The 15169-nt window shown below is 43.2% G+C and overlaps 1 protein-coding gene across 1 annotated transcript in view; it reads left to right on the top strand.

The window, feature by feature from the left end:
- The first annotated feature begins 3136 nt into the window (after positions 1-3136).
- abcc8 (ATP-binding cassette, sub-family C (CFTR/MRP), member 8) overlaps positions 3137-15169 on the top strand; it is a 48381-nt gene continuing 36348 nt past the window's right edge. The window contains exons 1-5 of the mRNA XM_070831253.1: positions 3137-3284; positions 6147-6288; positions 7870-7991; positions 9516-9682; positions 12019-12261. Coding sequence (XP_070687354.1) covers positions 3137-3284; positions 6147-6288; positions 7870-7991; positions 9516-9682; positions 12019-12261 — 822 coding nt within the window. The remainder of the gene's footprint in view (positions 3285-6146; positions 6289-7869; positions 7992-9515; positions 9683-12018; positions 12262-15169) is intronic.

Raw genomic sequence — 15169 nt, 5'->3', positions numbered from 1 at the left:
GGGGGCAATAGTGCTCCTTGTTGAATATCAAGCTGCTCACTGAATGGGGATTTCAAACTGTGTTCACACCATCCTGATTCTAATAAATAATAAACCTGTTGTCTGTCATTTGATCAGATCAATAATCGCAGTGTAAGCTTTTAACTTGCTGGATGTAAATGTTAGGTCATTTTCAATAAAAGAAAGCTGAGAAGCAGAGCAGTCAATCATGTAATGTTGCATGTGTGTTGCTTTGCCTGTGCAGCATCACTTCCCTGTTATATAACCGCTCTGTGTGCAGTAATCCACGCGGGCTTCATGATTGCATACGTGACCATCGCCAGCTTCAGCGTTGCATCGACCGCTGTGTTGTGTTTGTCTGAGCCCCCCCCCACCGGTTCATGACAGACCCCACAGGTGGCCTCGGGTGGAAGATCTGCCCTCTTCTTCTTCTTCTTCCTCCTCCTCCTTCTCCTCGGTACCCGGGTTCAGCACCGCGGACAGCTCCCTGCCTCCACCCTTAAACCGCCGCCTGCGGCCGGATGCTCAAACACAAGTGGAGAGAGCTGCGCTCTGAACACATGAGAGACTGCGCTTTGGGACATTTCACCCCTTTTCTTTTTGTTTCATCCGAGCGACAGATGTGACGGGACCGAGGAGTGGTTTTTTTTTTTTGGGGGAGTCAGTGAACCGCCGCTCACACACAATGATCTCACGCTATAAACCGGTAAGTGCTGGTGCTCGGGTCACCTGGGCGCCCACACTGATCGATACTGTCATGTGTAGCCTGCAGTAGGATGCGCTGCTCTTTGGTGCCACATCAACGTGCACAGAATAGCACTGACACCGTAAAGCACCTCTCCATTACGCACACATATGGGCAGAAATGTCTTCATTTGCATATAGGCGGCATAAGTTTATAGACCTGAGCTGGCTGCAGATTTAAGGCCTGTCTAATTATGCTGCAAGTCTTCTTAGCTCATAGTTAGTCAAGGAACCTCTGTGTGGACTGTAATGGGATCATACATCATTCTGGGCTCATTTCTAGAGGCGAATTATTGGCGAGTGTGAAATATTGGATGTGCTGGTTACATTGTGGTTTCCCTCAGCCAGATGGGAGTCGTCTCATAAAAGATGACCTAGAAAGAAGAGAGATCCACATAGATCAATGCATGATTCATGATCTACCTACCACAATTACTTTACTCCTACATAGTACGTAGCACACACACACACACACACAAACACAGACAGTCCTGCTAAGCTTGTTATATTCAGCTGGCATGTGACTCTGTGACAGATGTGATGTCACCTCATAACAATGGAGGGGTCTCCATGTGAGGCTGTTCTGATGTTTAATGATTGAAGAACTGCACTATTCTCCGTCTTTGCTCTTTTGCCTGTAGCTGCACTAACCTCAGCTTTAAGTCCCACTTCCACAAATGTTCTTTTTCCTCTCCGAGTGCTCTTCCACTCACCCTCTTTTTGTCCTGCACACACTGAAGCTTCAGCTCACCCCAGGCAGTCCGGAGATGGACAGAGCTAATATGTGATGATGTGATGTAATCTGGCCACTTATCACAGCTGTAAAAATGGGCTGATAATACAGAAGAGGTGTAAGATTGAAGAACCAGAGCCACGAACTGTTTGCTGTCAGCTGGTGTAAGTTTTGCTTTCCAAGTAAGGAGATAATTAATGTGTGACAGGAAATTCAGAGGACAAGGCTGCAGATGCTGTGAACTCTTCCTCTTGGGTGTTGCACTGAAAGATTAACAGCACTTTCTCCACTTTCATCCATGCCTGGTGTCTCTTTTCTGTACATTTCACTGCTTCCAAAATGCCTTTTGACACTCAGTGAATATCAGCACTGCACATTGTCCCGGAACCAGCCTCTTGCAAAAGCACCACATTTTAATAACAACATAACAAACACATCATCTTTCACTGTATTCTAGTCAAATGCATTGCAGCAAATATCTATGCCTGTAGGACAGCAGATGACTGTATGTGTGTAAACACTCATGTAAACTCATTACATTTAAGCTTATCTCCCGCCTGTTGTGATGGGAAGGTCACGGTGGGGCGGATTATATTAAACACAGATCATTGTAACCACTAAGAAAAGGCTGTCAGTCAGTTGATTCACAGATTATCAAAATCTGCTCCCATGTGGGTCTTTTGCTGATCCCTCAGAACAAGTCAGCTGTCATTGGCTGCAGCGGGACCTCTCTGTGCAGGACGCTGCATCCATCCCGGGAATTAATATTTCATGTCTCTATTTATTATGTTATTCAGTCATTCACTCACCACTGCGCTCTTTCTGCTTATGTGAAGTAAAGTAATGACTGACTGAGGGGTGGAGAGTTTATGTAATTCCTAAAAACGTGATGCTGGGATTTAGATTAGAGCCCTTGCTCATGCTTCACACATATAGTGTTCATTCAGCAGCGGCACCCCCTCCTCTGTCCTCCCTCTCCTCTCTCTCTCTCTCTCTCTGTCTCTCTCTTCATCAGTCGCTGTTCCCTCCTGCCCTCACCCTCCTACCTTCAGCAGCTCTGTAGCTCGCTCCTCCAGCCCGCCTGCTCCCTCCGCTCCCTCTGCTGTTGTCCTCCAAGGTCGACTTTGAGCTCTCATTTGCAAAGAGACAGGAATAGCAGGCGCACTGCAGAATGCCACCGCTGCTCTCGCTGTACGTGCGTATGTGTGTGTGTGTTTGGGTGTGTGTGAATGCATTCCTGAGCAGCGCCAAGTGAAGCTTCAGCTTTAGAGGATGTCTGAGGATTGCGGGCAGACGGGATGCAGATGTTTCTCACCAGCATGGCCCGGAGAGCTGCTTAGACTGCCGGAGAGGAGTGGGAGCTGCTGCTGCTGCTGCTGCTGCACTGGACTGTGACTGCCTCCCTCCTTCCCCCTCTCCCCCCTGCCTCCCCTCTTTCATTGGATCCGGGATTTGGGAGCTGGATTGGAGAGGGAGCAGGAAGGAGTTCACTTTGGGAATGGCTGGGCTCTGCCGAGGACTCCCTCAATGTTCCTTTTGAAAAGGAGACATGCTCTGAGAACCTCTTTTTAAAATCTCTGTCTCTCCTCCGTTTCTGGTCCTCCTGCTCCTCATCCTCCTCTTCCTCCGGCTGGTCCCCTGCAGAGTCCCGGCTCCACCATGTCCTTGGCGTTCTGTGGGAACGAGAATAACTCGGTGGCCTACAACGTGGACGGAGGGGTGCTCAACAACGGCTGTTTTCTGGATGCGCTCAATGTGGTGCCACATGTCTTCCTCCTCTTCATCACCTTTCCCATCCTCTTCATCGGTGAGTGTCCCTGGGAGGTGAGAGCCTCAGTCTCCTCACAACACACACACACACACCCACACACACACCAACACACACACACACCCACACACACACACACACACACACACACACAGATGATCAGATGATGTGTCAGCACAGCTCCAGGAGGACTAATGGGCTTCAACATGTTCTCCATCTGCCCTTCTCAGCTTATTTACTGTAGCATGTGGTTAATAAACTACTGTATGACATATTCTGTCAAGCAAGCGCTCTTTTTTATAAATACTATTTCCACTGTAGTGTCTTATTGCTTGGATTTATGAATGAGTTTGTTCGACACCCCCTGAGTTAATACAGGAGGTGGTGGCTGCCCCATAGAAAAAACTATGAGAAAGAAATAAGAGTATCTTGAGTTTACTAGAAAACATTTCTTGCATCTCAACTCCTATGTGACTCCTCTGATGAAATGTAGTGCACTGGGGCAAACAGACGCCCCCATGTCGGCGTTGGGTTACACCGCCCTGGCTGCTGGCCATACTATTGGTGTCATCAGCAGTGTGTCACAGACCAGCTCTGCATCGCTGCACACACTCTGCAGCCACAGTCACACATGCTATGGCCTCGTCGTCTGCCCCTGTCATGTCAACTACCATGTGTAGGTGTCCATTTGAAAGCAGTTAGTGCCTTTTTGTCAAGTAGGACAGCAGTTTGTCACCCCATACAACTGGTTTGACAGCAGCTCTGTGTTCCTGTTGCCACTGAACATGCAACCTATAAATACATCTATGATTTGTGTGTTTGGATGCTTCAGTTTGTGTCACTAGATGGGCTCTTTATAGCCACACTAACAGCATGGCTCTGTTGACGGCATATCAGTACTGTCTGTCTGCCTGTCGGTCCACCACTTGGATACGAACTGAAATATTTCTACAACTTTTAGATGGACTACCATGAAATTTGGTACCCACATTCAAGGTGCCCAGAGGATGAATCCATTTTTGGTTTTCCATGAAATGTCTCCCCAACTATGAATGGAAAACCATGAAATTTGACACCGATGTTACCGTCATGATGAATTGTGATCATTTTGGTGACCTTTAACTTTTCATCTAGAACCATCATCAGTGCTTCGGTTTAAAACCAAATACATGCAAACCTAACGCCATTCCCATCAGCCTCAGCTGTACTTTAAATCGATTGCTGATAGGAAAATGTTGGCATGCTATCACGCTAAACTAGGCTTGTGAGCGTGTTAGCATGATGAGGTGTAAAGCGTCACAGAGCTGCCAGCAGTTCTTAGCATGTCTGTAGTCCATTAGTCCTGTTTTGTCTCACTCCCTGGTGAGAAACCCTATAGTGGTGTTTTCTTGTCTCTGGATTTTAATGGGTGCAAACAGATTTAGCTAAACTATGCTAATTCACAGACAGAAACAGAAAAGCTACTCTAAAATATTCACCTAACAGCAGTGTGAGGCCGTTGCTAGAGGACCTGTCTGATAGCCGCAGTGATTCATCCCGGTCACCCTGAGCTGTGCTGCTTTCACTGGCTTTTCTTGTCCACCTCAAGTCACCTGACCAAACCTCTTAAGCCAGAGTCTTGTTTATATACACTATATTCTGCACTTCATTCTGCCCTGCGGGTGGGTCATGTACATCGCTGGCTCATGAGTTCAGCAAGTCACATCACGGCTCCCAGCGTAGGTGGATGCTGTGGATACACGTATGCACCACAACACCTGTACGTTTCCTTTACACCAGCAGTGTGAGAGGAAGATAACTGGACCTCAGTTAGGGCTGCCACTACTAACCATTATTTTCATTATAAATCGATTAATTATTCACCTATGAACTGTCAGAAAATTGTGAAAATGATTTATTCAGATGTATTATTTTACCCAGAGATGTTTGACTTGTTATCACATAAGGCAAAGAAAACCATCAAATACTGAAACAACTGATTAACTGATTCATTTTCTGCTGATTGACATATTGAATAATCCCTTTAGCTCTAACCTTGGTCTTATGTATGGTCTAAGCTATATTCCTGATTACATGCTGCTGATGAGATGAATAAGTCCCTGTAAACTGTATAAAAATACAGTAATTTTAAATTACTTTGAAACACTGCACAGTACCCCGGCAGATGGTATGAATTTCTATGTGTTTGCATGTGTGGACAAGACAAAGAGGCAGATGAAGGACTAGATGTGTGTGTGTGTGTGTGTGTGTGTGTGTGTGTGTGTGATCAGCAGCCAACACTTCTCAGAGAGATAAACTGTGTAACAGCTAAGGTGCCAACAGCAGGGGAGTCACTAACATAATTTGATCAGCAGAGATGTGTCTTATGACAGCACTGACTTGCACTGGTTAAATAAATTGCACTTCATGACTGAATCGACATTATATCATAATATGAGCTGAGACAATGCGGAGGGACGAAGACGTTGTGGCTACAATAGGAGCTAAAATAAGTCAGATCTCAGGCCGGGAGCCGTCCAGCCCTTGCCTGCCAAGCACAGAGCAACTCAATAAAAGTAATCATCACACAAGTTTCCTGAAGTATGAATAGTTAATAGACTCTGGCAGGCTGCCATTGCCCTCAGCAGACCCATCCTTTGAGTTTACTGTCTGTATGAGAGCACTTTGTCATGCAGCTTGTGATGTTCAAGGTTCCACAGGGAGCAAAAAGCATTAATTCAAGACTGTTGGTGAGTGCAAGAAAAGTTCAAGAGCAACAAAAAACTTGACTATTATTTCTGTATGTCTTTATATTCTCTGACTGTCTGCACAATATCTAATAAGTCCCTCTGAATGTATATTTGAAGTGACACACCCCTGATCCTTTTGTAAAAACCTCCTGTGTCCTGTGTCCTGTTTGAGGCTGGGGCAGCCAGAGTTCAAAGGTCCACATCCACCACAGCACCTGGCTTCACTTTCCTGGTCACAACCTGCGCTGGCTCCTCACCTTCGTCCTCCTCTTCATCCTCGTCTGTGAGATTGCAGAGGGCATCGTCTCTGATGGGTATGTGCTACTGCAATTAGCACGTCACCATTTGTGAACTCAATCTTCATGTGGTAATTGCTCAGTAATGGTCACTTTAGGATAACACCATGTCTGACCTCACCCTGTTGGTGCAAAGGGCTTAAAACAGGCGTTAAACATTTATAAGTCAAAGATGTTTTTAAAAAACATATTTCAATAGTTTATACTCACATTCAGTTTATGATTTATAATTTATGTAAAGCATTACCACAGAAAAAGCAAAGCTAGCATGCCAAAATGAGTAAGCTACTAAATAGATATCTACTACTGTTCTGGTTTGTGATGTTTAGGCACCCTGCATTTACTTTTTTACATTTTAATGTTAATAAAGACAAAAAGCTGCTAATTTAGTTAGCATTCAACAGCTAGCTACTTTCTAGCGCTGTGGCTAACACTTGGAGTTGTAATTGTTGATTCGTCCTAATTTAACATAACATAAAGTTTCTTTCTTGGTTAAAATGATGCTGTGTATCTACCAGTGCAGTGGTAGATACCTTTTTAGTTTGGATTATGAACAGAAAAGCCCAATATCATGGTCCAGCCTTGACAGAAATGGCTGTCAGCTGGGTGAAGCCAATGTTAAGTGGGAGGAGTGAGGTGGTGGGCTGTTGTCTGACCCTCAAAGATAAAACAATCACAAAATTACAGGAACAGCAAAAAAGCTGGCTACTGAGTGAATGTTAATGTAGCATATCATTGCAATGTAGTAGCAAAGCAGCTTCAGCTGTTAGCTGTGTTTGCTAGTAACGGTGGCTGCCAGCATGGATGCTAACTTTTGCTAGTTAGCGCTATCAAATGTGGGTGTTTTAACTGAGTCTTCCCATACACACAAAGCATAGCCACTGAACATGTGCTGCAAATCAACTCCGGCACAAAAATATAACAAATGTGTGTATCTGTAATCGCTACCTTCAAACTCAGCAGCTGTTTCTAAACCTGCTTCTTTGTTTGTGAGGTAAATGTCAGTGAGAGTCGAGCCGTCAGTCACAGGGTTTACACGATAAGAAAGAGGTGGACAGAGACTCCATCTCTGCTCTGCCTCTCTGTAAATCCTCCTTGTTATTGTTGTCTACTGCAGTGAGTCCATGCGTAACGGGCTCCAGTAAACACACTATGGTGTTGATCTCTGCAGACTGGAGGCGTGTAACTGCATCTGAGTGATTGTCACTGAAGTGAAGAGAGGAGCTCTCCATCTGCTCGCCATTTACCATTTTACAGCGACTTCAGAGCTCAGGATGGGTGTTTGTGTCTCTGCGTGTGTGCAAATACGCCAAATATGAGTTTTTTTGAACAGCTTCATCACTTTAACAGCTTCATCACTTTGCCGGTACACGATCTTTGACTACTGGTAGTAGTTATACATTACATACATTACACCACATACAAACGTAATGACTTGCTCCAACCCGTTCAGGGTAAATTAAGGAAAAATACTCTGGTTAACCGACACCATAAAACCTGATGTATTTTCTCTCATCAATATTATACATTTGCGTTGGCCATTTTGTGCTTACTCTAAGACTTTTCCCTCTCTATGTGATGTTTCTTTTTATTTTTTAGGTTCAGCCAGTCCCTCCATCTTCACCTGTATATGCCTGCAGCTCTGGCCTTCATGGCTGGCATCACCTCTATTGTCTACTATCATAACATCGAGACCTCCAACTTCCCCAAACTACTATTAGGTATGGTACTCTTAAATTCAGCTATTCGTTCATTAATCATTCACGTTTTCTTTTTCATTTTCTGACCGAGAAAAGGTTTACTGAACCATTAGTTAAGCCTTTCTTAGAAACACACTCCCTTATACCCACCAGTTTTAAGCTGCTGGTAGCTCCACTAACCTTTTTCTGGCATCAAATTCTGATAAGGTTTTGTGGACACATCGCTGAATCGTGATCAGGTCTTCTAAAGCCTGCATTAATTAGACTATGTGATGGTAAGCTGACCTTTGTCAACACTGTTTTCACCCACGGAGCTCTTCTGATTAAACCACAGTGCAACCGTTTACAGATGAATGGTTTATTACTCTCAGATAAGATTGCAAACATGATTAAGGGCAATGTCATCTGGTGCAATTGTACTGCTCTGGGTAGATATTAATGATGCCTTTCAATAAGAAGATGCATTTTAGGTGAAATATCTGCACAGTTTTCTGCGTTTTCAACAAGACTAGATTTCTTGTTTGTGATTATTTTCATTCCAAGTCCGTTATGACCTATGAGAATTAATACACTATAATAAAATATCCCCATAGCGGTGATATAGTAAAAGCTTTTCTTGTTATTAAGAAATACATCAGTACACACACTATACTCTTAATCAGCTGTCAGCTAATATCTATTTAGACATGAAACTCGATTAACATTATTTTACATCAATGTCATCTTTCATCTCAGTCCATTAGTTTCTATCACTCCCATGTTCGCTCCTGTAATGATCACCCTGTTGCTTTTCTTCGACTGCTCCTAGTTTTCCTTTCCTCCTCACACATTATTAACTCATCTGTGTTCAGCTCTCCATGCTTTACCCAGTGAATCTGGGTTCATCATTGCACGAGAAGTAATTAATCTTCTAAAACGAGACCCTGGCAATGACCCGCACGCTGCCCCACTTGTCACGGTATGGGTGTCCTTCTTAAGTCTGCTGCAGAGTCTGAACGGATGATCTTGTTTCCCTGATACCCTGCTGTGTAATCTTTCCTTCCCAGCTTTATCTTTCTTTATCATTCTTTTCACAACCATTCTTTCAACATGAATATACCAGCTGACCTGACATGATGTGACTCTAACAAAGCATCTTCATGTAAAGACAACTGATTTACCGCCTGTTTACCGCCTGCGTTGGCCGCGGACACCCATTGCTGAAGTGCTGTTGTTGACATCTGAAGGGAGAAGGAAAGGGAGAAGGCAGAAGAGAAAGCATTTGCAATAAATAGAGCACACATTATAGTTAAAAAGGACTGTAACAAGAAATTAAATTATGCCTACACAGAAAACTAATTATAACATTAGTTAAGCTCTGGCTATACATGCAGTATATCTGAAATGTGACACCTGGATAGTTTTAGACACACTGATTTGATATTGATACAAACATTATATTGAAACTGCAGCTCTAATATTATCTGTCTGCAGTTCAGTTCATGTATCTTTTTGGCTTGTGCAGTGATTTACGGTCTTTCTCTGATGCGTGCTAAATCTCCTCAGCCCTGCTGATCTACTGGGTGCTGGCCTTCATCATGAAGACCATCAAGTTTGCCAAGTACACGGAGCATGGCATCGGCCCCAGGCAGCTACGCTACTGCATCACTGGGCTGCTCATGCTGCTGTATGGACTCCTGCTAGCTGTGGAGATCAACGTCATCCTGGGCAGGGTGAGTGTGTGCGTTTTCATGTGCGTGTAGCCATCTTGTTGCCTGTTTTTAGCTTCAGTCACCTCTGTGTTTAGTGTGAAGTCCAAATGGCTCCAGTGGTCGGCAAAGCTGCCCAGGTTAAAAATAGGTTAGATGCAGTGACGCTACATATTTGTTTTTCTCTGTCACCCACAGTCAGCTGTCAGAGAAGTGATGTTTGAGTTGGTGCATGTGATAGTGATCAAAGCACCCTTGCCAATAAAAATACTTTACATATAACATGATGCTGAGAAACTACCAAGAATCACGTGGAATCTGTCTAATTCGCATGAAATTTCTGTGCTCTTGTGGTATTATTTTAACCTTTTCCTTTCTATGCTTGCTTTTTGGAGGTGATAATAGTACAATATACTCATCACTTCATCTCTTCACAAAGCAAAAAGTAATTAAAATTAATCAAAATCCAAAAATCCAAAGAAAAATGCCATAACAAGATCGTATATAGCCACTCCAGTGATATTTTTAGCTGAATGTTAGCATGCTCATAATGACAGTTCTAGCAGGGTGATGTTTAGCTAGAATGATGTTCACCATGTATACCTTCTTAGCTTGGTGTATCAGCACGCTAACATCTGCTAATTAGCACTGAACACAAAGTATAGTTGAGACTGATGGGATTTGTTATTATTATTAATTACTTACTTTACATTAAATTACATTACTTTAGTAACGTTAAACTAATGTTATTAGTTTGGCGTGCACAGTATTTAGTCATAAGCAAACACACTGGACAAATATGATATGATGATGGTGATGGATGAGATATTGTGATTCATTCAGAGGTTCTTGAGAGCTTTAACCAAAAGCCAAACATTTTTAAAACTATAGACCCTCATGGTGATTGGCTAGTTGAAAGGTCAGAGGATCATCAACGTCTTCATCCTCAGGAGATCACTAAGGTCCAATGGCAAGATATCCAATAATTGTTGAGATATGGTGACACAGCTGCTAGTGTGGCTAAAACACACATTTATAAAAGAACAAATAAAAAACAAACCTCTCAAGGAAAATGGAACAAATTTAAGGCAATAAAAAAAAACAGCCATTGTCATAAAGGTCACAGGAGGAAGGACAAAATAAAAAACAAAGATTATGACAAGCAAAGGCCAGATCTTCTCAGTTTTATTAGACAGACAGACAGACTCTCAGGTTGCCATCTGGCTCACTCTAAACTGTGACCGAAATGTGTTTAACAATATCTATAAAATCGATTCAGAGAGCAGAGTGAACGTGTCATCGTCTTTTTGACATTCTGAGTCGTTCCATCCTTTTGTTACCACCGATTGAGAAAATGTCAGACTGGTGTCCACTTGTTCGTCTTTTTCCTCTGGACGATTTAGAGTGTGTTCGTCTCTGTTCACCTCTGCACTGAGCACACACAGCGGTTACAGAGCCTCACTCTGAGTGGACGGTAAAGAAAGTGGTTCTCCCATCATGCCCTGCACTCGATTGAAACACACGCTCTGCCTAAACTATCTTTTACACTTCATCGGAGCAGTTCATTTAGCTGAACATTTTAAAGGAGCTCTTTAATTCAAATATGTTAATGTGATCAAAAAATTCATAACAAATTCTTTGTTAATGGCTTGTTATGATTAATGATTATTGTTGCTCAGTCAAATCCCACTAATTTACACTACATCATTGGTGAATGTGGTTCTTATCTTGACCCATTTTCAAACAATACCGGGAAAACAGGATATAATGAGACCTACCATACAATTAATTGATATTATTTGTTTGTGTTTATCGATGGTAATTCATCTGCCTGTCACTTACCTAGTTTCCATACCGCTTAAAAACATGTTACCCATCTCTACTGACTCTGTTTCTCTGTTTCGTCTTCATAAAACATACTGTGAAGTTAAATTTCACTGTACCACATGTATTTTTTTCTTTACACAGTGTTGATATTTTAATTGCACAAGCTCCTATCTGATAGTTGTGAAAGAAAAAATATCCATATGAAATGTAAACCTCTGCCAAGATTTAGCAATTACCGCTGTGATATCAGACAACCTGTAATTAATACGCAATACAGACAGTTTATCTTTCGGCAGCTATAATCAAACCCACTAATAAGAGTGTGTTCAGCTTTGATATCCATTATGTTGTAGCTCTCCCGTGCAGTATGGAGGCCATTCTAATTATTACCTCCAAGATGTTTTCACAAATGAGTTGGTGTTTCTTTTTCACTGAATATCTAATCAGCCACTGCAGTTTTCAGATCGCTGCAGACGGCACAGAGAGATGAATAATAAATCAAACTTGTCCCTCTGTCCATCCTTCTCTTGCAGCGCTACATGTGTTTCGCCAACCCAACCGAGGTGAAGCCTCCAGAGGATCTCCAGGACCTTGGTGTTCGCTTCCTGCAGCCCTTCGTCAACCTGCTGTCCAAAGCCACCTACTGGTGGATGAACACCTTCATTACGTCCGCTCACAGACGACCCATCGACCTCAAGGTCATCGGCAAGCTGCCCATCGCAATGAGAGCCCTCACCAACTACATAAAGCTGCGCAGGGCCTTCGAAGAGCAGAAGGTTAGTGCATCGACTGTATGGAACTGCTGTCTAGTGCTCGACCAGTGAAAAGGAGTTATACGACACACAGCTCACATTGACCTTAATTCAACCAATGCATGCTTATGCTGAAACAGGTCGCCTCCTGTTCACTTTGACGGGCGGTACAACATTTTCTCAGGTCTTTTAGTGTTTATTATCTGACTTCACTGCGCTTCTGGAGATCTGAGATTTGATGACTGATGTGGTAAAAATCAAAAGCATCGCTCTGTTTCTTGCGTCATTGATGCTGAATAAATCATCACGCATGTCTCAGGCTCTGGTGCAGATGGCAACAAAGAGTAACAGAAGATGATATGTAGGTTGGAGGAAAAATAGGCAGCGATAATATTGGGCCGTGTCTTCCGTGGATTCTGGTTTCCGTGTTTTGTACAGAAACACCAAAGCAAATGTCTGCATGTTGATGGTCTCCAAGTTATTTTAAGCCAACATACTTGGGACAAACCAGATTATGAAACAGGAGAAAAATTCCAGTCAAGGGATCAACTTGGATCTCCTGCTGACAGACAATTAAGGTTTTAAGTATTTATGTAGGAGCTTAGAGTCCAGCTTGTTTGGCTCCTTTGGCAACACTCGACTGTATTTTGAGCCCATTTGTTAGTTTAACTGTGTTAATATATCTTGTGTTTATGATTTTAATTGTTGTCTTTTGGTCAGTCTGACATGTGCAATCTGGAAATTTTGAATGAGTGTTTTTTTGATACAGCTGTTGATCTCTGCCCTGTAATGACTCAGTCCTGGCTGAACTGGGACCATTAAACTGCACTCAGACGTCACAGAAATGATTAGTCAGTAACATAAACACTGAAAAGTCACACGTACACAGGCCCAAGCTTATTCTTTCCATCTCACTCAAAAATAAAAGTCAGATTTCATTAAGTCTTGTATTTGGAAAACCATTCTGTTGGTGCTGTGTGAGGTTGACTGACCTCTGTGGTCGTTTCTAAGGTTGTGTGTTTTGTCCCTGTGTCTGTGTGGGTTTCCTCTATGTGTGGTTTTCTTCCTACAGTCCAAAGAAATGAAGATTTAGTGAACTGGAAACTCTAAATTGCTACAGGGTCTCTGACTGTCTGTCTGGCTTTTCCCAATTGCGTGCTGGGATTTTTCAAGCTGGTATACTAAGTGTGTGTTTGGATAAATGGATGCTTTTTGATACAACAACGACAAGGATTTAGTGGTTTGATCCCGGTTTTACTTGTTCATGTCCCTTTGAACAAACTCCCGATCTGCCCGGTTACCAGCCTCTGATTCTTTGCCCACATTGCCATTGACTCAGGTATGAAACAGTGAATACATGAAGTGGAACAAAATGGTAATCCAGTGTGACTGTCAGGCTGTCTCCTGATGTGTTTGTGTATATGGGGGGGGGGGGACGACATCTCTTTAGACCAAAGTGATGCCAAACTGAGTTTTTCACTGTGTGTGTTCTCCTCACACACATTCGTTTAGAAATTATAAAAAAGTGCTGAACCAAAATGTAATAGCTGCCATCAATAGCTGCCATCAAACAGCACTTCCTCAAATAAAATGAAATACTGAAACTTTTTCAGTTCTTCTTCTTGTTTTGCAAAACTGACAGACTAGTTTGCAGTACAGCTCCTCACGATCCTTCTACATACGGAGTGTATGATATGATAATTGTACTGTAGTCTGATTGAGAAGTGAACAGGCTAATTCAACAGTTTTTGTCCTTTCTGTCTTTTTCCATCCTGCCCGAGGACCACTGCTCTCACTCCGAGGCGGTGTTCCTCCAGTCTTATTGAATCAGTCCTGGGCACTTTTTCTTGTTGCATATCATTCTTCCTTCTGCCGTCTATCTCTCTGTCTCACTTTCGGAGCACGTGTCAGGGGTCAGAGGTGAAGGGCCTCCTCTACAGGGTCAGTGTTTTCCAGTGTTTGGAGGGTCACAGAGATTCGTCACGGCTGCGTGTGCGTCCGGTGTGAACGCAACCCCACTTCCTTCCGGCAGGAGCGAGGGATGAGAGAGATCGAAAGATCCCAGTGGAGAGGTGGGGGGGTGGGGCACTTAGAGGAGAGCTGGGAGGCGCCGGGTCATTCCCATTCTACTGTGAACGAGGCGACATCCCGACCCCTGCGGGGGTGAAAGCACTGCACTTCATGGGAAGCTGGTCTCATTCTGTGTGTGAGAACGACGTCCTCTTTCTTTTTTGAACCCAAGGTAGAGAGGGAAGATGTGTGCGTGTGTTTATTTGTGTGTGTGTGTGTGTGAGACGTGCACAGTGACACTTTCAATATGAGCACAAATGGAAAGATAGAGGCACATGATAACGGTCACGTCTGCTCTCACAGTTCTGAGAATGACACACACACACACACACACACACAGTGAAAATGTTCTGGGAGTGTTTACTGCACCGTGACAGTCCAGATGTTTTCCTCTGATCACTGTTAACTGACTCACTGAACCAAGCTGTTGTCTTGTGTGTGCAGTTAATATATTTTGGACATTATAAATGAAAATGAATTAATATCAGCTTTCTCTCTGCTTTGATGATCTATTTAACTCTGAAAGTCTTAAGATTTTTTTTTTTTGTCATATGAAGTGATCTGAAAACCCAGAGAGTGTTTTCACTAGCCATTTGAATCCTCGTCTTCTACATCACTGCCGTGGTTTCGCAGCGACATTAGTTATGGGGCAGCTTAACTCGTCATTAACCATCACGTCTCATGATGCAGCAGGAGCAGGAGCAGCACCAGCGGGGGAGGGTGGGTGGAAATGCCGAACTTGACCTCATTTTGCTGGTTTCTGTTGCATTGGTGGACCTATTCTTGAGTTAATGGTGTCGATTCAGCTTTTATGTTGAAGCAATTACTTCCTCTTGCTCAGCTTGGAGGCTGTGTTGTCTAA

Source organism: Pempheris klunzingeri, chromosome 5, assembly GCF_042242105.1.
Source record: "Pempheris klunzingeri isolate RE-2024b chromosome 5, fPemKlu1.hap1, whole genome shotgun sequence".
Lineage (NCBI taxonomy): Eukaryota > Metazoa > Chordata > Actinopteri > Acropomatiformes > Pempheridae > Pempheris > Pempheris klunzingeri.
Note: the sequence above shows the minus strand (reverse complement) of the source record. Positions and strands in the feature narration are given on the sequence as shown.